At 48.5% G+C, this 26,542-nt stretch overlaps 2 protein-coding genes across 4 annotated transcripts in view; both read left to right on the top strand.

Moving 5' to 3' along the window:
- Positions 1-400: 400 nt before the first annotated feature.
- Positions 401-3,663, top strand: SRSF6 (serine and arginine rich splicing factor 6; the record flags this gene model as incomplete). The annotated part of the gene is made up of 6 exons (XM_080716267.1): positions 401-507; positions 736-884; positions 2,139-2,263; positions 2,393-2,601; positions 3,129-3,212; positions 3,303-3,663. The coding sequence occupies 6 exons, from the start codon at positions 401-403 to the stop codon at positions 3,661-3,663; spliced, it is 1,035 nt and encodes a 344-aa protein (XP_080572393.1).
- A 16,917-nt stretch (positions 3,664-20,580) lies between these two features.
- The window catches only part of L3MBTL1 (L3MBTL histone methyl-lysine binding protein 1), a gene marked incomplete at both ends in the record, with an annotated part of 30,303 nt that continues 24,341 nt past the window's right edge, over positions 20,581-26,542 (top strand). For 2 of the 3 annotated variants that reach the window (XM_080716697.1, XM_080716696.1), the window contains 6 exons: positions 20,581-20,716; positions 21,094-21,320; positions 21,729-21,867; positions 22,100-22,250; positions 22,383-22,491; positions 23,542-23,626. In XM_080716697.1, the coding sequence (XP_080572823.1) occupies positions 20,581-20,716; positions 21,094-21,320; positions 21,729-21,867; positions 22,100-22,250; positions 22,383-22,491; positions 23,542-23,626 (847 nt within the window). Of the gene's footprint in view, positions 20,717-21,093; positions 21,321-21,725; positions 21,868-22,099; positions 22,251-22,382; positions 22,492-23,541; positions 23,627-26,542 lie in introns of those variants that run through there. The other variant, XM_080716698.1, reaches the window with a different exon arrangement.

The following is a 26,542-nucleotide window of genomic DNA, read 5'->3' as shown; positions in this document are numbered from 1 at the left end:
TTTTATTAAAAAGACACAAGTCAAAAGAGATCTGTCCGCGGCTGGACCCCAGGATGACACGTCCGCAGGACTGGGTGGGAGTGCAAAACGAGCTGCGAGAACCGAGGTCGCGATCCACCGACGCCACGGGACCCGCGCCCGCCGGTCCGCCTCGGCCGGCGCTGGCCGCGGCAGGGCGCGCGCTGCGTGCTGCGCGCTGACGTCACGCGCAGGCCCCGCCCCCGGCCGCCCATATAGCGTAGCCCCGGCGCGCGCGCGCACCATTGTGTGGCTGGACTCGGCCGCCGCTGCGGCGTGAGGCGCGTGTTCGGGTTCTCGCCGTCCCCGCACCCGCACCGCGGCTCCTGCCCCGCGGCCCGCCGCCCGCCAGCCCGCCCCCGGGACTCCGCCCGCCACGGACATGCCGCGCGTCTACATCGGACGCCTGAGCTACAACGTCCGGGAGAAGGACATCCAGCGCTTTTTCAGCGGCTACGGCCGCCTCCTCGAAGTAGACCTCAAAAATGGGTGAGTCGGGCCCGGGCGCCCGCCTCGGCCCCCGGCGCCTCGGGGCTGGCGGCGGGGGCTGCCCACCAGCCGGGGCGGCCCAGGCCGCGGCGCCGCGTGGCAGGCCCGCCAAGATGGCGGCGGCGCGGCGCCGCGGGGGCGCGCGGGGCTCGCGGGGGCGCGGACGCGCGCGCCGCCGGCTAACGACGCCCCCCCCCCGCCGGTGCCCGGCCCGCGCGCCGCCCCCAGGTACGGCTTCGTGGAGTTCGAGGACTCCCGCGACGCCGACGACGCCGTTTACGAGCTGAACGGCAAGGAGCTCTGCGGCGAGCGCGTGATCGTCGAGCACGCCCGGGGCCCGCGCCGCGATCGCGACGGCTACAGCTACGGAAGCCGCAGTGAGTCCCACCCCCGCGCGCTCCGCGTCCGCGGGGCCTGGGGGGCGGGCGCAGGCACGAGGCGGGCGGGGGGGGCCTCCCGGGCCGGGCGGGCGGGCGCGGGGGCCGGGCTCGTTTAGCCTGGGTGTCCCCGGGCCCCGCGGCCTCCGCGCCTGCCCGCGCCGGCCATGGGACACCGGAGCGCGGGGATTGGGCCTGGGTGTTTAGTCTGGGTCAAGTCGGGCGGGGGGTGGTTTCTGCTCGGCCCTCGCTGGCACTGCCGTGGGCTCCGCCCATGTTGGGAGCGAGGGATGGCTGTATTTCTTGTATTCCCTTTGCTCACCGGGCAGTGCTTTAGCTAGAAGTGTGGAAGTTTGGTAGGGCAGGCTGGGGTGGAGGTGGGGCAGGGGGCGGGGAAAGGGGAGGGGCTTGGGGTATGGGAGTTTATTATAAAGTTAGCGGCGGGGGCCAAAGAAAATAGCAATGTGGCATTGCACCACAGTGTAAATCTAAACGAGCTTTATGCTGTATTTGAACTAGTTGGGGCATGTTACTGGGAGGAGGTTGGGGGGATTTTTGCTTATGTTAAATGTTTGATGTTAAATTGTTGCATGTTGAATTCAAACTTTTTAACAAGTCCTTGATGTTTCAATTTGAAAGTGACCAATGGGGCTGAGGCTGTGTCCACTGAGGCTAAGATGACTGCCTTTCCTGATTGGCCTTGGCTTTTCCATACATTGTGTGACCCTTGCCCTATGACCCTTTGGCTGACCTTACCGGAAGCCATGACGACAGCAGCCTTTTGCCATTAGACGCAGGGTGATGGTGAGGATTCCAAGGGTTAGACAAAACTGGTTAATCTGAACTAGGTGACTGTTACCTTGCGTGTTTTGTGGCCAAACCACCACCAAAAACCTCACACTGTGATGTAAGTACTTAGTGTAACTAGTAAACATTTTTGTAAACTGTAGAAATGCATGTAATCAGTTAAGTTTTATATTTTACAATGTTCTGTAAAATAAAACTTAGCGAGGTAAATTGATAAAGGAGCAGTCACTCTCTAACAGATTGTAGGAGAGGTTTAGTTGGATTTAGTCTATTTGACTTGCCCTTAATTTAACTTGTGGCAAATCACAAATGTATCGAAGGTTTAGCAGTGTAATAGCAAAAGTCCTACTCCAGTAAATGAACGTTGATGTGTTTGTACTAACTTTCAAAACATTCTGCATCTCTGTCATTACAAAGCATCTAATTGTCCCCCTTCGTGTGATAAAGGTGGTGGAGGTGGATACAGCAGTCGGAGAACCTCTGGCAGAGACAAATATGGACCACCTGTTCGTACTGAGTACAGGCTTATTGTAGAAAATCTTTCTAGTCGTTGCAGTTGGCAGGACTTAAAGGTATGTAGTATAATTTGACATAAAAACTGTAAGATTATTTCAAAAGTAGGCCCTTTTCCCCCAAGATTGAAGACCATTGTACACAGATCTCTTTCTTTGGATTTCTGAGTTTCACCAATCTTGTTTCAGGATTTCATGCGGCAAGCAGGTGAAGTAACCTATGCAGATGCTCACAAAGAACGCACAAACGAGGGTGTGATTGAATTTCGCTCCTACTCGGACATGAAGCGTGCTTTGGATAAACTGGATGGCACAGAGATAAATGGCAGAAATATTAGGCTTATCGAAGATAAGCCACGAACAAGCCATAGGCGGTCTTACTCTGGAAGTAGATCTAGGTAACGTGAAGGACATGATTTGGGAGGAAAAATACTTGAGGGACTTTTCAGCTGTTGCTTAATTGAACTTAAAGACGGTTATATTGAGTTCTAGATTTTTTTTAAATAATGGGCTTAATTTTGTAGGAAGCAAATACATCCTTCGTTGTAGGCTTATCTGGCTCGGGTGGGGGTGTACTGAGGATTAAACTCGGGGGCATCCTACCTCTGAACTACACTCCCAGCCCTATTTTTGTTTTTTGCTTTTTATTTTGAAACAGGGTTTTGCTAAATTGCTGAGGGTGGCCTCCAACCTGTGAGTCTCCTGTCTCAGCCTTCCCAGTACTGAGATTACAGGCGTGCATCATCACGCCCGGCCATTTTTTATTTTGAAACAGGGTTTTGGTAAGTTGCTGAGGCTGACCTTACAGTCCTTCTCAGTCTCCCCCAAGTCCTGGGATTGAAGGTTTGCACCCAGCTCGGAAGCACTTCATATTCACCTCACTGTGGATGTGTTTGAGAAGCACCTCACTGTGTTTCTTGGACAGGTCACGGTCTAGGAGAAGGTCACGAAGTAGGAGTCGCAGGAGCAGCCGCAGTAGATCTCGAAGCGTCTCAAAAAGCCGTTCACGGTAAATAATGTGGTGTTGGGACCTGTTCTAAACGTAATTGTTCCTGTATGTTCTGACAAGATGCTGAAAGCTGTGCCTTTTCATGTCCAGATCCAGATCACGGAGCAAGGGACGATCACGCTCTCGATCAAAAGGCAGGAAATCTAGATCAAAGAGCAAGTCTAAGCCTAAGTCTGATCGGGGCTCCCACTCACACTCTCGAAGCAGATCTAAGGATGAGTATGAGAAGTCCCGAAGCCGGTCTCGTTCTCGATCTCGGTCCCCCAAAGAAAATGGAAAAGGTGATATAAAGTCAAAATCCAGATCAAGGAGCCAGTCTCATTCCAATTCACCCCCTCCTGCCCCACCCTCAAAGGCTCGCTCTGTGTCCCCGCCACCAAAAAGAGCTACTTCAAGATCCCGTTCTAGGTCTCGCTCAAGGTCAAGGTCCAGATCGAGTTCCAGAGATTAACCCAGAACTCTCCGTTCTTTGCACACTATTATGGAACACTTCCTACTTGCTTAGGCAGTTACTCTTCCATGTTTGTACTTGGCCTCTTCTGCAAGAGAAATCTCCTGAAACAGGGGCACACAGAAATTCGATTTGTGGCCAAATTTGATGAAAAAGATGAGGTTCTAAAGTGGTGGCATGAAGTCAAAGACCTTCCCCCTTCTTTGTAGAATTAAGATAACTTTGATTTTATAGCTTTTGAGCTAAAATAACTTTTGTAAAGATTAAGCTCATTTAGATTTTTTTTTAAGTATTTCAGCAGGATCTGCTGCAGGGGTTTTTTTTTTGTTGTTTTATTTGTTTGCTTATTTTTAAATTAACTGTTTCAAGCTTTGAATACTTAAGGCTTTAGAGGGAGAACCCAATTTTCAATTATGTTGGCTTTTTATAAAGCTTGAGTTATGTAAGATTTAAATAAAAGTTTGCTACCAAGATGATTGCCTTATTGAATAGGTCACTATTAAATTCCTTTAAATGTTGATACCTGCTATTTGTGGAACAGTGTAAATTCTACTTAAGTGTAAAACAAGGCGAGCCTCAGACCAGCAATAAATTATTCAGTTTGGATAACATTATTTTGTGCTGTTAATCAAATTTGCCAAAGTCTTTATCTGCCCCTCTAGCAAGTTGGGTTTAAAATAAAAGGTATTTTGTAGTCAGTCTGTTAAATAATTTTGCCTAAAAGGTTTTTAAATAAGCAGTTTTCAGACTTATAATTTGATTGAACTCTTTAGGAAATAGCTCCTGGAGCTTGGGCTCTTAGCTAGTGACCCCGTGCTCTGGGAGTGGTCAGTGTGACTAGTGTAGAGTTTGGCTCAGTGGTCTTTAATGTTGTTAGTAAATGGAAGTAGCCTTTCTTTGATTAGAAACTTAGTGTATTGTTCAAAGTAGAAAAAGCACATACTGCATTTTCTGCTGAAAGATATTTAACAGGCACTTAACAGATTATTTGGTAAAGTCAGTTGCTAATTAAATTCCAACGGTCAGTCCCCTTTGTAGTTAGTGGGGTGTGTGCTAATTGGATGGGTTGTTCTTGTACATCTTAAACTTCTGTGTGGTGAGTTTGAAAAATGAATTGGGTGAATTCAAAACTTTGTACTTTGTTATGAAGCATAATACTGTGGAAACCAGATTATAGTCCTGCAAATTTGTAGGAATTGCTAGGTTAGCAATTAGTTTATACATCCATAAGCCTGATTAGTTGAGATTGCAGTTTTGAAAAGTGAATTACCTTATATTCCTTTGTTCAGATACTTTTCAGTGATTTCACCTAAAATACTTAACTAACCTTAGTCTTAAGTCAAGGTGTAGGTGAATTGGCTTGGGTTTAATATCTTCCTAGGAGCTGTTTCTATATAAGGTACCAAGAGTTGGACTGTGATAGGGCATAAAGTTCTAGTGTTGGTTTTGGAGAACTAAATCAGAAGACAGTAAAATGAGCCATAGTGAAAAAATTGAGAATAAGGATTTAGGTAGGTCTGAATCACAGAGTAGCTCAGAATACTTTGTAATGTGAAAAGCTTTGTTTTTATAAGAAATTCTTAGACTTTTTGTTTAAAATATCTGAAAAGCCTAACATTTGGAAATGTAGTGCCCCGTAAAGTTGATGCTGCTTCCGTTATCTTTTCTTTGATACTTCATCATTTATTTAGATGTTTATAAGAAATGGGTTTATTTTTCAAATATAAACCAAAATTGAGAAGAAAATGGTGTCTGTAATTGTAGTTCATATCTTACCTGTTCAAAGAACAGGAGTGATTACTCTTACGAATTGACTCTGACCAAAGTTTTCTTGTTTTCAGGGAAAGAACATAAAAGCTTTTAGAGCCACAGCCTTTTAAAAGGAGGGGGGAAGCAATATTAGAATGAATTTTGGCTTTCTAAAAGTATGCAACATCTTCAGCTGGGCTTTCTGTTATTAATGTCACATCATATGGTAAGAGGCATATTTGACAACATTGTTAGCTGCCCTAGTTAAGTGGGTAATTGTATAGGTAAATGGCCTGCACCATAAAATATTACTAGTAATGGCAAAGACTAATTTACTAAAAATCTAGTCCTATTCCATACCTGTAGACCTAAGTCATTGGATGCACTAAACCACTGTATTTATAACATTGGGCTACCTGCTAACAAGAGGTGACTGGTCTAAAATGTTTAGTTCCTTGCTGCCTGGTAAGCACTCAGCAGCAGTGCTGCGCACTTCGGCAGTGGCTAGGTGAAGTATTAACCTTTGAGCACGAGAAGTGAGGAACATCTAGAGCCCCTTTAACTTGATAGTGTTTTTTGATATGCCGTAGTGCCTTTATGGCCAGTTCGAGTCCTACCTACTCCAGCTTTTATGTTGCCACTCCTCCTGTGTTAACCACCACCTTTCATCTTGGTATCTTCTACTCTCCACTTTGTTAACCTATTTTATGTTTTATCTCAATAAAGTGCTTACTGAGGGAAAGCCTTGTTTTGGATTTATTGTGTGTTTCCCCCTTAGCACCAAACTCTTAGCAAGTGGATTTATTTTTCAGTACTGGAGATTGAACCCAGGGGCATTCTACTTAGGAGCTACACCCCAGCCCTGTTTTTATTTTTGAAACAGGGTCTCACTGCGTTGCGGAAGGCCTTGCTAAGTAGCTGAGGCCGGTTTTGAACCTTCAGTCCTCCTGTACTACACTCCTCCAAGTACGGGATTACAAGCCTGTGCTACCACGCCTGGCTGGCAAGTGGATTTTTGTATCAGAATTGCATTGGCTGGCTATTCCTGTCTTTCATGAGAAAGGGTTTGCTTTGGTTCCTCAAACATAAGAGTTTGAAATCATAGTAGATGGTTTGTCTTGAGCGAAGAAATGATTAACTTTCATGCCTTGGAGTTTATGAAGCAGAAGGGGGTCAGACTTCATGGGCTGTGAAGATTCAGAGTCCTTAGACCAGTACCATAAGCAGAGCTGCTGTTACGGATTTAATATGCAATATTTCAAGTTGGTTTTCATATAACATTTGTCCCTTTTTTTGGTACTGGGAATTGAACTCTACTTCTGATTTCATGTTTGAAGAGTGAAAAACTTATTTTGTAGAATTTCTGTCCACTCAGGCCTGTCTTGTGTATCTGCATAACTGCAGTGTTGGCAGAGGTATTGAGCTGGGAGTGGTGGTGGACACTTGTAATTCCAGTACTTGGGAGGCTGAGACAGGAGGATCACAAGGTTCCAGGTCAGCCTCAGCAACTCCGCAAGGCCCTGTATAAAAATCGGTATATATGTATGTATGTATGTGGCTAGGGTCATATAGAATGCTCTGGGACCAACACCCCCCCCCTACACACACACACACACAGACTCCTTGATGTAGCCTATCTAATGGCCCATGGGAGTAACTTGGATCACTATGAAGTCACTTCCACTTCATAATCACGAGAGGGTGTAGCTAGAGCCTCTTAAATGCCCACTTCCTTGTCAAAATGGCATCTAATGGCATGGATAACTACTGGTGGTATTTAAGCTATATTTGGTGGCATTCTGAAAAGTGCTTTCTCCAGGGGACTGTTAACCGTATGGCTAAATGAAGGGAGTTTTGGTCTTTGGGAGGGAGCTAGTTATGGAAATAAAGCTGCTGATGCTGGGCAGGGTGGCACACAACTTGTAATCCCAGTACTTGGGAGGCCCTTGCAACTTAGATGCTATTTTCAAATAAAGAGTAAAATAGGGCTGAGTGTGTAACTCGGAGGTAGAATGCCAGTGAAGTCAATCCCCGGTACCATACCCTCCCCTCCCGCAAAAAAAATTTTTTCTGAGGAGAAAGCTATGATGACATCAGATTGAGCTATTTTACTGTGAAAGCAAATAATGGGCTGATGGGGCCATTGTATGAGGGCTATGCAAGAGAAAACCAGCTGCATCCATAAGCTAGGGGTGTAGCCCAGTGGTGGAGGAGCACTTGCCCAGCATGTGCAGGGCCTTAGGTTCTATCCCCAGCTCAGGGGAAAAAGAAAAAACTGTCCAATAATAAGGACAACCCCTGTGGTGACAGCACCTGACATTCTCTGCGCTCAAGTAAACATACTACGAAGGCGACAGCGGCGGCCCAAGCTCGTAATCCCAGACCTTGGGAAGCTGAGACGGCAGGAGGATTGCAGGTCCGTAGCCACCCTCAGCAGCTTAGTGAGACCCTCCAAAACAGAGAGACCCTGTTTCAGGTTTTTTAATTAAAGGGTTAGGGGTGTAGGCCAGAGGTAAAATGCCCCGGAGTTTAATCCCTAGTGCCAAATAAATAAACCTATCATTTTATTCTGGGGCTGATACCTGAGTCTGCTCAGCCTACTCCTCTATTTTGATGGTACATTTTAATTTTTTTTTTATTTATTTTTATTGTTTTTTGTGTGTGTGGTACTGGGGTTCCTGGAAGCCCTTCTACCTCCAGGCTACACTCCCAGACGTATTTTACACTTTTTTATTTGGAAAAAGCCAGTGCGGCCAGCTTTGAACCTGCGTGATCCTCCTGTCTCCGCCTCCCAAGTGCGGGGATTACAGCGTGCGCCACCACGCATTTTAAAATGCGGCCCTCGACTGCATTTTAAAAAGGACCTGGGTTATTTTTACGGGCCTTGTGCTTAGTGTGGCCCTCACCATCGAGTCTGATTCCTCTTCACTGGTGTCTGCACATTAGACAGTTCTCATATCTCCGGGCTCCATCAACTCAGGGTTCAAATCAGGCCCTACAGCATCTTCAGGGCTGGCCTCAGGGGCTAACATTCTGGGCTTCATTTTCTACCACAACTTAATCTCACTGTTAATTGAGATGTGTGGGAGGCATTGTTTTGGCCTGAGCTCCTGCACCAGGCCTCAACAGAATAAACCCAAAAAGAATTAGGTCATGCTAAAGTTTTATGCCAGCAACCAAAACTAAGCTATTCAACAGACTTAAACTTCAGGGGAAGGCCGGGCGTGGTGGCGCACGCTTGTAATCCCCATGCTTGGGAGGTGGGGACAGGAGGGTCGCGCAGGTTCAATGCCAGCCTCGCTGGCTTAAGAGACCCTGTTTCCAAATAAAAATATAAAAAAGATCTGACAATGTAGCCCGGAGGTAGAAGGGTTTCCAGGAACCCCAGTAACATAAAAAAAAAAAAAAAAAAAAAAAAAATTTTTTTAAATGTGTTTCCCAAGAGCCAGGCGTGGTGGTGTACACTTGTAATCCCAGCATTCGGTAGGCTGAGACAGTAGGATCACGGTTTGTGGACAGTCTCAGCTACTTCGTGAAGCCCTTTGCAACTCAGACCCTGTCTCAAAAAACGGGGTATAGTTCAGAGGTAGAATGTCCCTGGGTTCCATCCCAAGTACCTATGTATATAATCAGAAGAGAGAGAAGGTACAAGGAGAGCCAGAAGAGCTGCCTAAAGTAACCAGTTGTTCACCAATCTGCTTTTTGGAGGGGGAATGCGCATAGAGGTGTTCTACCTCTGAGCTGTATCACCAGCCCTATCATTTTAAAATGGGGTTTCACTAAGTTTCTAAGGCTGGTCTCAAACCTCCTATCTCATCCTCCCAAGTACTAGGATTACAGGCCTGTGCCACCAAACAGCTTTTTTTGAGAGTCAAGGTCCTCTAAGTTGCCCAGGCTGACTTTGAACTTGTGATTCTCCTTCCTTAGACTCTCACGTCACTGGGACCACAGGTGTGAGCTGCTAGGCCCCGCAACATATTTAGTCTCCTTCCAATTATACTATTACCTTAGGTTATTTTGGGTGCTAATCTTCCTACTTACTAGGTCTGCTAGACATGGCAGATGGTTTCACTATTTGCATTTTTCTATTGCAAGCATTCCATTGGCCTGAACTGTGGCAGTATTTCTTTTGTGTATTTATTTTATTTAGTGGGTCTGGAGATGAAACCCAGGGGCATTTGACCTCTGAGCTACAACCCCTGCCCTAGTTTTTATTCTTTATTTTGAAGCAGGGTCTCACTAAGTTGCAGAGGGCCTCACTAAGTAGCTGAGGCTGTCCACGAACCGCGATCCTCCGGTCTCAGCCTCCCGAATGCTGGATGACAAGCGTGCGCCACCGCGCCCGGCTAGCAGTTGTGTATTTACTTTTGCAAATGTATCACTTGCCCAGGACCAGGGTTTTTTTGTTTGTTTGTTTTTGTTTTTTGTTTTTTGTTTGGTGGTACTGGGGTTCTACCTCCGGGCTACATTGTCAGACTTATTTTGTATTTTTATTTGGAAACAGGGCCTCTTAAGCCAGCAAGGCTGGCTTCGAACCAGTGGGATCCTCCTGTGTCCACCTCCCAAGCACGGGGATTACAAGCGTGCGCCACCACGCCCCAGGACAGGTTTTTTTGCACTGCTTTCCTCGCTTGAGATGTCTACACTAGGAGGGGAGTACAAATTGAGTCTCGGGCTCCACTGGCCTAGGCTTAGGGCTCTGATTGTCCATGGCTGACTCGCCCTCACCATCCTCCCCTAGGCACTGGACCTCCCAGGCAGAGACCTTAAGGATCCTTTCCACCTCCTTCCCTACTGGCATAACGAGTTCTTTGGTTTGGTTTGGTTTGGTTTGGTATGTTTTGTGGTACTGGGAATGGAACCCAAGGGCATTCTACCTCTGAGCCACACCCAACCCCTAATTTTTTATTCTTTAATTTTGAAACGGTCTCACTAAATTGCAAAGGGCCTCACTAAGTAGGTGAGGCTGTCTGTGAATCACAATCCTCCTTTCTCAGCCTCGCAAATGCTAGGATTACAAGTGTGCGTCACCATGCCCAGCATACTGAGTTTTTCTAGAACCACCAACTGAATACATATAGTCTAGTGACTGGAGCGTCCAGTCTTAATACAAGGCGTTTTCGACTGCAAACCCAGCATCACATGGACCCAGGATCCCTTGTGCTGTTGTGTAGGTGGTAAAACTCCAGTACCTGGGCTCTGTTTCTACCCAATCCCTACCTCCAGGACAAGATGTCAGCGCCCCCCAGTGCTCCCTTTGCCTCTGTTTCTGGCTGCGGAGCATTTCCCCTTTGCAGGTTCAACAGTGCAGCTCCGTCCACCCTTGCTTGCTTCCTTTCTCGTTTTGTGCAGGATGTTTAGGTGTTAGTGTTAGAAAGTGTTCCCTCTTAGCACGGTCTGGTGTCACTAGAACCAGAAGCATTCTCCCACATAAAAGGCATATCCTGATGATCTTCCTAAATCCAGGGACCACCACAAGGGTGAACTATGGCTCCCGTACAGAAGCAGACAGGTACGGGCGGCCTCAAAACAACTGTCTTCTCATCAGTGCTTCTCCATCCCAACACATTCAGATCCAGTCTTTGGTAGGGGGTTCACGTGGAGAAGACACTGGGATTGTCTCTTGAAGGAAGGATGGGACTTGCTCACTAGCTCCTGAAGGTGGACTAGCCACACGAGGCAAAACCTCCCCCAAATCACATCACCTTGGGAGGAGCTGAAACCAGCAAGCCAGGAATTCGAACCCACGAGATACTGCTAATGGGCAGAAAAATAGTACTTCAGCAACTCAGATCCATGCTAGTTGTTTTTTTCCTGGGTCCCACTTGCGTATCTTAATCACTCTCTAAAAAGAGGGATTTGTTATTGAGAAGTCATGTGTTCGTGTAGGTTCACTGCTTTCTTTTTAATCTTCTGAACACCTAAAATAAACCTTTTGGAATTCAGAACAAGCACAGTCTGGGTAGATAGAGATGAGAGAAAAGCGATGGTTATGTGTGTGTATTGGTGTGTAGACAGAGGCTTTTCCATTGTTATGGCAACCAGCATCCTTAACTGGTGCAGTCCTGTTCCCAATAATATGAGATGTGATTAAAAATTGACATTGCAGCAAGGCAAAACACATGTAATGCGTTGGCGTGGCAACCAGAATACTTCAATTCTGCATAAATTTAAACCTGTTGATCACAGTAGTTGGGATGTGCCCACAAATAAGAATCTTTTTTTTTTTTTCCCCAATCTGGACTGGGAATCTGGAACCTAGACATCTGACTGGTGGACATGATAGATCTGTTTCCTCTTCTGCAAAGTAAGGCACTGAATTTAAGAAGTGGTGTGTAAGAGGGGGTTGGGGCCCTAGAGAGTTGCCTTGATTCATCTGCTTGGGTTTTTATATCCATTAATAGTCACTCTGTGCGTATACCAGGAATACAAAAACTACCCTGTTGGACTGGGTGGGGAGGGGGGTGGGTCATATGCAGCACTAGTGAGCCAGGCCCTGGTTTCTATCCCCTGCATTTGACCCCCAGCACGGCAAAACAACAAAAAATCCTATAACATCCGCCCCACCCCCACCCCCGTCCCTTGGAGCTTTCCGTTTCTTGAATTACTCAAATCTACGTGAAGTTATCGCTGCGATATATGTCAGACAGGCAGGTCCCTCGTGTTACAACAACCAGTAAGTAAGAGATGTGATTAGAGGATCAGGTGGAGGAGGCAGAGAGACCAGGCGAGGCAACGGAGGCCCAGAGGAGCAGACCCACTCAAATCCAAACCACCAAATCCATGACTGAGACAGCCCTGTGTCAAGAAGTAGGGGTAGTCTTTATGGATGCTGAAATGGAAACCCAGAAGCATAAATCCCCACGTCATACCATTAGCCAATGGCAGCGGGGTCCCCCAAACGCGGCGCCCTTCTCTCCGGCCGCACCCGTCCTGCAACCCTCGGGCGGGGCGCCCCCGGCTCTCGGGCAGCCGCCCCCTGGAGCGCGCGGAGGGGGTCCCCTCGGCGTCGGTGTCCGCGTCGGCGCCGCCGCCCTCCCCCACTCCGCGTCCCCGGCCGCAGGGTGCCCAGGCCCGGCGGGCGGGCGGGCGGGCGGGCCCGGTGCGGGCGCGGGGCTGGCGGCTGGGGGCCGCCCTCGGTGCGCGCAGGCGCCGCGGCTCCCAGCGCAGCGGCCGGGGCGGGCGGCCACCGGGCCGGCAGGTGAGCGGCGGCGGGCGGCCGCGTCCAGGGCGGCGCGGGCGGCGGGATGCTGGGCTCGGCCCGGTCCAGACGGGGGTCGGGGCGGCGCGATCGAAATGCCATCCGCCGGGAGTGCCTCCTTGGTGGGGGAGAGGGGCGTAGAGGGCGAGGCTTTGAGTTTTTTTTTTTTTTTTTTTTTTTTTTGGGAAATGAGCCATTTGGCAAACTTTTTTTTTCCTAGCATTAATTTTCTATATCTATAATCAGAAAACGAGACACTTAATTTTGTAAAAAAAAAATTATTGTGGCTAGAAAGGAAAAAATTAAAAAAGAATTCCGCCATTTTGGCGTTTAAAAAAAAAAAAGTCACGGTTGTGCGGAGCCAGTGGACCTGCGGCCGCCCCCCCCCTCGCCCGTCCTGTCTGTCTGTCTCCGCGGGGCCGGGCGGGCGGGGAGGCAGGTGGTGGGGCTGGAGCCGCGCTCCGCTCCGGGCGACTGTCACCAGGGGCGGGGCCGGGCCTCGAGTCTGCAGACCGTGTGTCCTGTGCACGGTTTCTGTCTCGGACACGAGCTCTGCACCCCAGCACCTACAGCCTGGGCATTGATGGGGCATCTGTTGTATAGAAAGCCTTTAAGGACAAGGGGTGGGGAAACCTTGCCTGACAACCAAGAGACCATCAAGGTGGACACATTCGTTCATTAACTACTGAGCATCTGCTCTGTGAGATGACCTGGGCCGGGGATACATTGGTCCTTTTAAGTAGGGTTCTCTGAAAAGAGACTTTGAGATTTGAGTGTAGACTTAAAGGAGTGCCCTTATGAAGACAGTGGGGTTGCCCAGCATGGGGGCACACGCATGTAATTTCAGTACTTGGGAGGCTGAGGCTGGAGGATCCACAGGTTCGAGGCCAGCCTCAGTAAGTAGGGCTGGGGGGCGGGCTGTAGCTAGGAAGTAGAATGCCCCTGGTGTAAAGCCCCAGTATCACAAAAGAAAATAAAACTGAAGTAGGACCAGGAGCATGGCTTTTTCCAGCAAACACTGGAGGACCCAGCATGCCCTGTGCTCTGGGGATTCAGCTGCAAGCAAGACAAACGGCTGTGCTGTAGCTACTATTGGAGACATACTGGATGAGCTAGGTGGTGGAGATATAAAATTCAAAGTCATCATGTATTAAAACACAAGCGTAAAGAGAGCAGAGCGGGAACTTGAAGCACACCGACACTCCCAGGCCGAGAAAAGGAAGGCCATCTAGCCAGCCCCTGAGAAGGGCCTATCCTGAGGGGAGGGGGATCTAGGAGAGCCTGGGCGTTTGGAGGATGCTAGAGAAAGCGTCCAGCCCGGCGGGCAGGCTCCTGGGGTCGCCCTCAGCCAAGGAAGCGCCTGCACCAAGGGCTTTCCATGGGGGGGGAGGGCTTTCCATTGGAGGCACCAGATATAAAGCTCCGCCCCTTTCCTTCACTTGGACCGTCTGCAGGGCCAGCTCAGTTTCAGGGCAGCAGCTCTAGACACTGGCTGAGGTCTCTGCTGAGACTACATCAGCATTTCCTTTTCTTTTCTTTTTATTCTGATACTGGGGGTTGAACTCAGGGCATTCTACCTCCCAGCTACACCCCTAGCCCTATTTTTTATTCATTTTTTGAAACAGGGTCTCACTAAGTTGCAGAGGACCTCACTCCGTAGCTGAGGCTGGCTGCAAACCTGCATCCTCCCGTCTCGGCCTCCCAAATGCTGGGATTACGAGCGTGCGCCGTACACCTGGCTTACATCAGCATTGCACCTTCTCTCGCCAACCCTGTAGTCCTAGCCTCCTCCTCCTCCTCCTCCTCCTCCTCCTCCTCCTCCTCCTCCTCCTCCTCCTCCTCCTCCTCCTCCTCTTCCTCCTCTTCCTTTTTCTTCTTCCTCTTCTTCTTAGATACTGGGGATTGAACCAGGGATATTCTACATCTGAGCTACACCCCTAGCCTGATTTTTTTTTTTTTTTTTTTGGTGGTACTGGGGTTCCTGGAAGCCCTTCTACTTCCGGGCTACACTCCCAGACCTATTTTTATGTTTTTATTTGGAAACAGGGTCTCCTAAGCCAGCGCGCGCACCTGGCTTCGAACCTGCGCGATCCTCCTGTCTCTGCCTCCCAAGCGCGGGGATTACAAGCGTGCGCCACCACGCCCGGCCCCCTAGCCTGACTTTTTAATTTTTATTTTGAAACAAGGTCTCATTAAATTGCTCCGGCTGGCCTGAATGGAAAGGCATCCTTTCTGCCACTCCTTGTTAGACCTGAAATATCTGGCTGATCTTGAAACGGGGGAATTCCTTAAGAAATAACCACATTTGCTTTTTTTTTTTTTTCGGAACTGGGGAAGGAACCCAGGAACATTCTACCTTCGAGCTACACCCCCAGCCCTATTTTTTTATTATTTTGAAACAGGGTCCCACTAAGTTGCAGAGGGCCTCACTAAGTAGCTGAAGCTGGCCGCAAACCTGTGATCCTCCTGTCTCAGCCTCCCAAGTACTGGAATTACAAGTATGTGCCACCATGCCTGCCTTGATTGCCAGCATTTTGAATAAAAAGATCAGTTCTATGTAAAATAAATTATTCTTGTGGTACTGGGAATTGAACCCAGGGGCAGTCTACCTCCAAGCAGCACCACCAGCCTACTTTCATCTTTATTTTGAAACAAGGCCTTGCTGGGTTGCTGAGAATCTCACTACTTGCTGAGGCCGGCCTCAAGCCTACAATCCTCCTGTCTCAGCCTTCAAAGTACTGGGATTACAGGCGTGGGCCACTACACTGGCTTTAAAATAATGTAAAGTGATACAAGTACTTCAGCTATATAAATCAAAATTTAAAAGTGAAATTGAAATTAAGGAAGTTCTGTTATTTTTAAATATATGTATGTATTTATTTGGTACTGGAGGTTGAACTCAGGGTCATTCTACCTCCTAACTACACCCTCAGCCTTTTTTATTTTTTATTTTGAAAAAGGGTCTCACTAAATTACTGAGGCTGGCCTTAAACTCACAATTTTCCTGTCTCAGCCTCCCAGGTAGTGTTATAAGTGTGTGTGTGTGTGTGTGTGTGTGTGTGTGTGTGTGTGTTTGCGCGCGCGCGCACACGCACGCGCAACTGGGGATTGAACCCAGGGGATTCTATGACTGAATTACACCCCTAGTCTTATGTTTTATTTTGAAACAGGGTCTCACTAAGCCAGCCAGACTGGCCTTGAACCTGCTATTCTCCTGTCTCAGCGTCCCACGGACTGGGATTACAGGTGTGTGCCACCACGCCCAGCTCTGTGCTATATATTTTTTTTAAGTGGGAAAACTCGGTTGGCTTGAATGTCGCCTTAATTAATCAGGTTCTATATCTAAATTTTGCCTCCCTCTTTATATATCTAGTGTATACCTCTATTATTATATACATCTATAATATAAAGAATGGATTGTGTATTTGGGGGAGAGGAAGCTAGCAAAAAAAATGAGTACACGAGAGCAGCATGAGGGAGGGAGGAGGGCAGGAGAGATGCCAGCCAGTGAGCGCGGCTTTTGCAAGCACGCAGGTTCATGTGACCAGCCAGAAGCTGCCAAGCTCCTGGAGCTCCTGTGTAAAGGGAGCGGATTGGCGCGTGGTAAAGTCCCGCTAGTACCAGTACTTCACTTTTTTTTTGTTTTCATGTCTAAGCTTTCCTGTAATCCCTTTCAGGTAGATACTATTACGACTTTTATTTTACACATAAGAAAACAGAGGCTCAGAGGGAGTAAGCTGCTTACTTGGTAGTGAGCGGGGGAAGCTGAGATTCAACTCAAGTCTGCCTTAGGCCTTGGTCCACGATTTTTCTTTTAATTTGTGTGCCGGAAGCCATTGCCAAGTACTGCTAACAAACAACCAGGTGTCAGTAACTCTACAGTGTTATAGTTTTTTGGTGCTGGGGAATGAACCCAAGGCCTTGTGCATGCTAAGTATATGGTCTGCCCTTGAGCTTCACCCTCCAACCTGTCCACAGTGCTTTCTAAAATTATTATTTTGTGTGTGTGTGGGTTTGGAAATGGAACCCAGGGGCATTCGACCTCCGAGCTACAGCCCTAGCCCTATTTTTTATTCTTTTTTTTTTTTTTTTTTTTTTTTTTTTTTTTTTTGGTGGTACTGGGGATGGAACCCAGAGGCTTTCTACCTCCGGGCTATACTCCCAGACCTTTTTTTTTAAATATATATTTTATTTGGAAACAGGGTCTCACTAAGTTGCTGAAAGCCTCACTAAGTAGCTGAGACTGGCTTTGAACCTGTGCAATCCTCCTGTCTCCGCCTCCCAAGCGCGGGGATTACAAGCGTGCGCCACCACGCCCGACTATTCTTTATTTTGAAACCGGGTCTCACTGAGTTGCAGAGGGCCTCACTAAGTAGCTGAGGCTGTCCACGAACCACGATCCTCCAGTCTCAGTCTCCCAAAAGCTGGGATGACAAGCGTGCGCCACCACGCCCGGTGTTAAAATTATTATTAAGAAGTTCAAATTACTGAAATCCAAAACAAAGACTTATTTGTGTGTATGTGGCGCTTGCTGAGGATTGACACAAATGCTTTTTGGTTTGTTTCCTTGCTTGCTTGTCTGTTTTTTGGTACTGAGGATTTTTACTCAGGGGCATTCTACCTTGGAGCTATACCACCGGCCTGTTTAATTTTAGTGAATTAATTAATGTATTTATTTATTTAGTGGCATTGGGGATTGAACCCAGGGACACTCTATCTCTGAGCTATGCCCCTCGCCCTATTTTATTTTTTATTTGAAACAAGGTCCTGCTGGGTGGCTTAGAGTCTCATTACGTTGCTGAGGCTGTCATCGAACCTGATCCTCCTGTCTCAGCCTCTCAAGTACTGGGATTACAGGCATGTGCCACCACACCCAGAGTCTCATGAGGTTGATGAGAATCTCACTAAGTTGCTGAGACTAGTCTCGGACCTGTAATCCTCCTGTCTCAGCCTCCTAAGTATTTGTACTACAGGTATGTGCCACCATGCCTGGCTTTTTTTTGTTTTGTTTTGTTTTTATTTTTGTTTTATGCTGGGGATTGAACCCAAAGGCCTCACACATGCTAGGCAAGTCCTTTACTCAGCAGCCCCTGACATAAATACTTACCGAGCACCCACAGCTTGGGGAGGAGCTTTCTAGGCGGAGAGAGCAAGACCAGCACTGGTGCTGAGGTGGGAGCATTGGTCAAGCAATAAAATGAAACCAACGTCTGTCCAGTGGTGGAGGATGAGGATGAGGTCAGAGGCGAAGCTCTCTGCTTGACCCTAAGGGTAATGGAGAGCCATTGAAGAATTTTATTTTATTTTGAGGTACTGGGGATGGAACCCAGGGGCATCCTGCCTCTAAACTGCAGCCTCAGCCCTATTTTTTATTCTTTCGTTTTGAAACAGGGTTTCTCTGAGTTGCAAAGGGCCTCACTGAGTAGCTGAGGCCGTCCACAAACCGAGATCCTCCTGTCTCAGCCTCCTGAACGCTGGGATTACAAGCGTGCGCCACCATGCCCAGATTCTTTTATATTATTTTTGTGGTACTGGGGGATTGAACCCGAGGGTGTTCTACCTCTCAGCTACACCCCCAGCCCTGTTTTTTGTTTTGAAACAAGATTTCACTAAGTTAAGAAAGGCTTTGTGTTGCTGAGGCTGGCCATGAACCTGTGATCCTCCTGTCTCAGCCTCCCAAGTACTGGGACTACAAGCGTGTGCCGCCACACTCAGCTATTAGAATTTTACATAAGTACTACTGAACTACACCGCCATCCTCTTCCTGGAGAATAGACTGTAGGGAGCAGCAGAGAACGCAGGGACAAGGGTCAGGAGGCAATTTCAGAAGTCCTAGCAGAGATGTGATGGTGGGGACCAGAAAGGTGGCAGTAGCGATGGAGAGAAGGGTCAGACTTTAGTAGCACCAATTGGTCAGCTATAGTATGCACAGAGCTGTGCTGTTCAGTGCATTAGTCATGTTCACTGCCCCTCTCCAAATTTAATTAAAATTAAAGCTGGGTGTGGTGACACACATTTGTAGTGCCGCTACTTGGGAGGCTGAGACAGGAGCGTGTCAGGTTTCTGGCCAGCCTCAGCAACTTAGTGAGGCCCTCTACAACTTAGTAAAACGCTGTTGCAAAAATTAAAAATAACGCCAGGCGTGGTGGCGCACGCTTGTAATCCCCGCGCTTGGGAGGCAGAGACAGGAGGATCGCACAGGTTCGAAGCCAGCCTCGCTGGCTTAAGAGACCCTCTTTCCAAATAAAATATAAAAAATAGGTCTGGGAGTGTAGCCCAGAGGTAGAAGGGTTCCATCCCCAGTACCACCAAAATAAAAAATTTTAAAAAATAAAAATTAAAAAAATAGGATTGGGGTTTTAGCTCCGGGGTAGAATGCCTCTGAGTTTCATCTTCAGTAACACACACACACACACACACACACACACACACACACACACCACAAGATTCAGTTTCTCAGTCACATGAGCCACTTTTCAAGTGACCAGGAGCCACTGTGGCTGGGGGCTATGGTGTTGGATACAGAGGTAGAGGACGTTTACAGCATCAACTCTATTGAATGATGACGGAAAGACACGTGGGATGGTAGCCAACATGTTTTAGGAGTTAAGTGAATGCTAGATAAACATGTATGTAGAAGTATATATGTTATTTCAGTAGGTGTGTGTGTGTGTGTGTGTGTGTGTGTGTGTGTGCTCAACCAATGATTTTTTTTTTTTGTACTGAGGATTGAACCCAGGGACATTCTACCTCCAAGTATTCTACACCTCTAGCTCTTTTTATTTTTTAATTAGTTAATTATTTATTTACTTATTTTTTGCAGTACTGGGGATAGAACCCAGGGGCATTCTACCTCCGAACTATACCCCCAGCCCTATTTTTATTCTTTATTTTGAAGCAGGGTGTCACTGAGTTGCAGAGGGCTTCACTAAGTAGCTGAGGCCATCCACGAACCACAATCCTTCTGTCTCAGCCTCCCGAAAGCTGGGATGACAAGTGCGTGCCACCATGCCTGGTTTCTCTTTATTTTTTTGAAGCAGAGTGCTGCTATGTTGCTGAAGGTCTCACTGAGTTGCTGAGGCTGGCCTTGAACCTGCGATCCTCCCATCTCAGCCTCCCAAATACAAGTGTGTACCACCATGTCCAGCTTCAACCAACTCTTTATTAAATGCCCCTACCACCTTTGCTTTTTTTTTTTTTTTTTTTTTTGCAGTACTGGGAATGGAACCCGGGGCATTCTACCTCCGAGCTACATCGTCAGCCCTATTTTTTATTCTTTATTTTGAAGCAGGGTCTCACTGAGTTGCAAAGAGCCTCACTAAGATGCTGAGGCTGTCCTTGAACTGCAATCCTCCAGTCTCAGCCTCCTGAATGCTGGGATTACAAGCGTGTGCCACAACACCCGGCCACCTTGGCTTTTTTAAAACAGAATAGAGCAGTAGGCTGCCCCTTTTTTCTTCAAACCCAGGCATTCATCCAACAGATATTCCTGTGCCCACTCTGTGCTCCAAATTGGAGGCAATGGTGCGTAGGGAGCATAAAAGAAAGTGACCAGGAAAGGTCTCTCCCCCTAGGACGATGACGCTGATGATACCTGGAAGCCGAGTCCCCAGGGAGAAGGGGATGGAGGTGGGGGTCAAGAAGGGCGCGAGTGTGGACTTGACCTGAGCTGGGTCAGGAGGATTCTGGCTAGCAGAATCTTGTCCATACCTGGTTTGCCCATCTTGCCCACCCTCAGGAGGCCTGGCCAGAGCCCTCACAGTGACCCAGGTAGAACCAGGTACCAGCCCTGACCTGCTCTCCTAAAACACCCTACTCCCCTCCGGGCTGAGGCCTTTCTGTGCACGTGCTGGCTTGAGTGGCCAGCTCCCTCTCAAAGAAGCCCCCTCCCTTCTCCTGTCCCTGACCTCTGTAGCAAAGGACCCGCCAGATCACTCTGGGGCTGTTTGGCTAGTAGGCCTGTCAGGATGGAGGGGCGAGCTGAAACGGATATGCTAAGGACACTGAAAGTGCCTTCCCCCGGGGAGATCAGCGTGCGCCTGGTGGCCAGAGACAGCCCGGGTGCCGGTGCTCGCCTGCCCCCAACTCACTCCATCGTTCCAGGTAGGTCCAGTTGGGGCTGGGAGGGGAAGCAGCCCATACCTGCGGAGGCAGGTGCAGATCCTGGGAGAGGGTGACACTGCCCACTTTCCTATACCTGTTTTATTTCACTGGTAGCAGGATTGAGGTCGGGCCACCAGCCTTGTCCGCACTGTGTGTGTGTATGTGTATATGTGTGTGTGTGTGTGTGTGTGTGTGTGTGTGTATCTGTGTGTGTATATATATGTATGTGTGTGTATATATATATATGTGTGTGTGTGTATGTATGTGTATATATATATATGTATATGTGTGTATATATATGTGTGTATGTGTATATATATATATATATATATATATATATATATATATACACACACACTCTATGTATCCATCCGCAGCCGGCTCGGCCACCCTTGGCCTGCCCAGCAGTGCCCTGGATGTGACCTGCTTCTCCCGGGAGCCAATCCATGTGGGCGCCCTGGAGCGTGTGGCTGGTGGCGATCCAGCCACAGCTACTGTCCTGCCGCAGCTAAGCTCTGGGCCAGCGGCCTGCCCTAGCGCCAGTACTGTGCGGCTACTGGAGTGGACGGATGCTGTGGAGCCGCCCCCTGGGAGTGGCCTGCGGGTCAGTGCCCATGGGGATTGGCTAGGCCCTGGAGCCTTAACTGTGGGGCGGGGCCCTGTGGGGCTGGAGGCGGGGCGTGAGACGGAAAGCGGGAGACCGTCTGAGATGGTCGATGCTTTTGCGGGAGGGCTTTTGGGTGGGGGCTCTTGGAATGAGGCTTGGGTTGAAGCGCTCCTGGACCTAGTGACTCTGGGGACTGGTGTAGAATGAAGCACCGTGGGACTGGGCCTACAGGTGCCAGGGGCGTGGCCTCGAGGTCTGGGTCAGGGGCGGGGCTTAGAGTGAGGCAGGGGGCGGGGCCTCGGGGCTTGGCAGGGCACCAACCAGCATGGGAGCCAGTGGGCCGCATCCTAGGTGGGTCAAGGGCTGGTGCCTACCACACGGTCTTCATGCTCTTTCGCGCTCCAGTTTCGGATAAGCGAGTTTGTGCCTCTAAACATGGTGGGAGTGGAGCCACCACCGAGTCCTGAGCTGCGGCGGGAAGGGGTGGCCCAACATGAAGACGCGGCCCCGGCAGGAGGTCGCGAAGCAGGCACCCAGGAACTCGGTAGGATGCCGGTCTCCGGGCCCTGGTCTGGGGCAGGGCGCAGGGGGGGCCAGAGCCGGAGCTCCACACGAGCCTCGGCCGGGATGTGGCCCTGCAGGTGCGCCCAGGGCTTGGCCAGCGAAGGCCAGCGCTGTCCAGTAGGGAGGTGGGACCAGGAGGAGGCGGGGCCTGAGGGGATGTGGGCGGAGCCTGCACGTGGGTGGGAGGCCTGAAGCCTAGTTGGCCCCCACAGAGGACCGCCCCCAGAACCTTCCAGAAGAGCCATCTCAGGATCGCCCCGAGGATGACAACACCTGTCGGTGCCAGGCGTGCGGACCTCAGCACAGCGCGGGTACTGACCCGGGTTCCTCCAACGATGGCTGCCCTCAGCTATTCCAGGAGCGGTAAGGGGGAGGGGGTCGCAGCCATATTTGCTGGGTCCTCCGCTCCGACAGCCCCCTTCTTGCTCACAGGGACGGAGGGGGCTGGGTGGTACAGGGCAGGTGGTTCTTTGGCTAAGGCTGCTTCTCCCTCAGGTCAGTCATAGTGGAGAATTCCTCTTCTGAGCTCCTCAAACCCATGAAGAAGAGGAAGCACAGGGAATACCAGAGCCCCTCAGAGGAGGAGTCGGCGCCAGAGGCCATGGTAGGAAAAGGGCGGCGGGGAGGGGCAGGAGGGAGGCGGGAGCCCTGCTCAATTCCCACTGTCTTCTCATGCTCAGACATGGCCTGGGCCTGAGAAGATACCCATAATGTCTCATCAGATTTGGGGGTCCCAACTGGACTCAGGTTCTAACTTGACTCAGGGTAATAAAACTGTTGAGCCAGGCATGGTGATGCACACTTGTAATCCCAGTACTTGGGAGGCTGAGTCAGGAGGATGGCAGGTACACTGGCCAGCCTCAGCTACTTAGTGAGGCCCTCTGCAGCTTAGACCCTGTTTCAAAAAATAAAGAATAGTACCCGGATGTGGTAGCGCACACTTGTAATCCCCCCACTTGGGAGGCAGAGACAGGAGGATCAGGCAGGTTCAAAGCCAGCCTCGCTGGCTTAAGAGACCCTGTTTCCAAATAAAAATAGAAAAATATGTCTGGGAGTGTAGCCTGGAGGTAGAAGGGCTTCCAGGGACACCAGTACCACCAAAAAATAAAGAAAGAAAGAATAAAAAATAGGATTGGAGATGTAGCTCAGAGGTAGAATGCCCCTGGGTTCAATCCCCAGTATAACAATAACAGTAATAAAACCCTGTTGGTTGTTGGTTTTTCTGTAGCTCCCATCTCAGGGTTAAGCACATTTACATCAATTGACACCCAAGGCAGGTACATGGGGGATGGAAGACTCCATCACTAGAGGCCAGGAAACCCAGGCGTGAATCTTCAGAAGAGATAGAATATGGAGATCCTACTGGGCCAGCACAGTCAGCACAGAGCTCACGGTCCACACCCTTCGTTTCCCTGCCTAGGAATGAGGAGATCTGTGGGCCGGCTGTGTAACGAGGGTGTGCGTGCTCCCACAAGTCTATCCGCAAGTGGTAGAGGGTGGTCCGCTAAGCTCTGTTCCTGCTAGTGGCCTAGAGGAAATTATGCCAGTTCGGAGCAGAATACATATGGCCAGAAAGCCAGGCAGGGACCAGGATCAGAGGCTGGGCCTTCAATCAATGAGGACAGGAGACTGGAATCAGGCTTTCCTTCTACAGGAGAAGCAGGAAGGAGGAAAGGATCCAGAGGGACGCCCCACGACCAGCAGCCCAGAGACTGAGGAGTGGAGCAGCAGCCAGCCTGGTATGGTGCCCACCTCTTATGTTCACATGAAGAGCTGCAAGGCTAGGAGTGGGTCCTGGTTGAGATGGGTCCTGGTTGAGATGGGTCATGGTTGAGATGAATGTATGTGAAAGAGAAAGTGAGGGACTGGCTTGTGCATTAGGATATGTGTGTTCTTGGGGGATCGTAGGTCATGTGTTCGTGTGTGTGTGTGTGTGTGTGTGTGTGTGTGTGTGTGTGTGTGTCACTGGGGATTGAACCCAGGGGCATTTTATCTCCGAGCTATTTTATTTTTATTTTGAAACAGGGTCTCACTAGGTTAATGAGAATCTCACAATTTGCTGAGGCTGTCACTGAACCCGCCATCCTCCTGTCTCAATCACCCAAGTACCGGGATTACAGGCATGCACCCCCATGCCCAGCTATGTTTATTCTTTATTCAATTGAAAGTTGGCCCCACAGCCGGAGAAATCTTAGCTCAGAATCTAAAGAAGACTCTAGCAGCTTTGTCGTTTTGGTGCTGAGAATAGAAGCCATGGGCTTTCCACCGACACCCCCGGTCCTATTTTATTTTTATTTGGAAACAAGGGTCTCTCTAAATTGCTGAGAGCTTCACTAACCTACTGAGGCTGGCTACAAACCTACAGTCTCCTGTCTTAGCCTCCCAAGTACTGGGATTACAGTCATGCGTCACCATGCCTGGCTAGATTTTTTTTGGTTTTGGTACTGGAAATTGATTCCAGGAGCATTCTACCTCTGAACTACACCCCCAGCCCTTCTTATTTTTATTTTTATTTTTATTTTTTGAAACAGGGTCTTGAAGTTGCTGAGCATCTAAGTTGCTGAGACTGGCTTCAAACCTGCAATCTTCCTGTCTCAGCCTCCCACGTACTGGAATTATAAGTGTGAGCCACTGCACCCACCTTTCAGAGGTTTGCGAGTTAGCAACATACGGCTCACATACGCGGTCAGGCCTTTCAAGAATTTCCTTCACCTTCTCAACTGCCGTTTTGTGAGAATAATCGTTTCCTGACACATCATTGCAAAAGTGTTCACAACTTATTTAGTCATGAACAGCTATTCATTTCATTGTAACGGTGACCGACGTTCTCTTGTCCCTCCTGCTGCCCACAGCCAGAGCTGGCGTCTCTGGTGGCTGTCTCCAGGATGAGCTCGCCACGGCCGTTTCAGATTCAGAACCTCCTATTCTGTTTCCTTGTCATTACTTTGGGCAAACATAATTGGGTTATTTACTTTTTTTACTATTCTTTATATATCCTGGGAATAAGTCCTTTGTCAGGTGTGTATTTATAAATATCTTCCCCAGGTCTGTGTCTTTTCTGGATGATGTCCAACGATATCTAGGGCCCATTGCCCATTCCTGGAAACCAGTCTGCCTTTCTAGATCTATGGATGGGAGGGGCATCCTTGAAGTTCTCTGGAATGACTTTGGGATCACCATCCCCATAGTCTTGATGAATAGAACCAGGGTATTCCTGCTGCTTCCAAGGGCAATCTACCTCCAAGCTATGCCTCTAGCTGTTTTTAATCTTTTTTTTTTTTTCTTATGAAACAGGGTCTCACTAGGTTGCCGAGAGTCTTGCTAAGTTTCTTAGGCTGGCTTTGAACCTGCAATCCTCCTGTCTCAGCCTTCCAAGTACTAGTATTGCAGGCCTGTGCCACCACACCCAACTCATACTTCAGTTATCAATGATGGATTTACTCATCAACGATGCTCTTGCTTTTGGAGCTATTATGAATAATGCTGACATGAACATTTGTGTACACGTTTTTGTACGGGCATGTTTTTCTTGGATATGTACCCAGGAGTGGAAGGAATTGTTTGCTCATATGGTAACTTTACGTTTAGTCTTTTGAGGAACTGTCAGACTGTTTTCCAAAATGGCTGCATCCTTTTACATTCCCCCCAGCAATATGTGAGGATTCTGGCTTATCTGTCTCCTCGCCCGTGCCTGTTATTATCTGTCTTTTTTTAGCTTAGCCATCTTTTTAGGTGTGAAGTAGTATCTCATTGTGATTTCAATTTGCATTTTCCTGATGGCTAATGGTGTGTTGAGCATCTTTGTGTGCTTATTGGCCACTTCTGTATTTTCGTTGGAGAAACGTCTATTCAGATTCTTGCCCATTTTTTAATTGGATATAAAGAAAAAACAGATTTTCTCTTGAAATACAAGAGTGCCATATGGGATTGGGGAACAAGTTGAGAATAGGAGTATATAATTCAGTACAAGACATCTATCTGTATGCCACTTACAGAAACACTTTCTTAGCTGAGGCCTCTAATCCAAGTTCACATGCAGAATTCTGTGAATTGTTCATTTTTCTAGGAAGATGGTCTGTGACTGTCATGAAATTCTCAAAGAGTCCTGCCGTAATAGCACTAATCCATTCATGGGGCAGACCTTCATGACCTAATCACCTTTTAAAGGTCTCACCTCTTTTATTGTGTGTAGTACTAGGGGTCGAACCCAGGGGCTTTCTACCTCTGAGCTATAGCCCCCCACCCTATTTTATTTTTTATTTTGAAAAAGGCTCTCATTAGGTTGCTGAGGGCCTTGTTAAGGTGCAAGGGCTCATTCCTGGAAACCAGTCTGCCTTTCTAGATCTATGGATGGCAAGGGTCAAGCCTGCCAATTTTAGGCCTCAAACCTACAATCTTCCTGTCTCAGCCTCCCAAGTACTGGGATTACAGGCATGCACCCTGATGCTAAGCTGGCTTCACTTCTTAATATCATTACCATGACAATTATTTATTTATTTATTTATTTATTTATTTATTTATTTTTGCAGTACTGGGGATGTAACCCAGGGGCATTGTACCTCCAAGCTATACCCCCAGCCCTGATTTTTTTTTTTTTTTTTTTTTTTTTTTTGGTGGTACTGGGGTTCCTGGAAACCCTTCTACCTTCGGGCTAC

This window comes from Muscardinus avellanarius (assembly GCF_963383645.1).
Source record: "Muscardinus avellanarius genome assembly, chromosome: 19".
In the NCBI taxonomy this organism is placed as follows: domain Eukaryota; kingdom Metazoa; phylum Chordata; class Mammalia; order Rodentia; family Gliridae; genus Muscardinus; species Muscardinus avellanarius.
The sequence above is the reverse complement of the archived record's forward strand: the minus strand, read 5'-3'. Positions and strand labels throughout refer to the sequence as shown.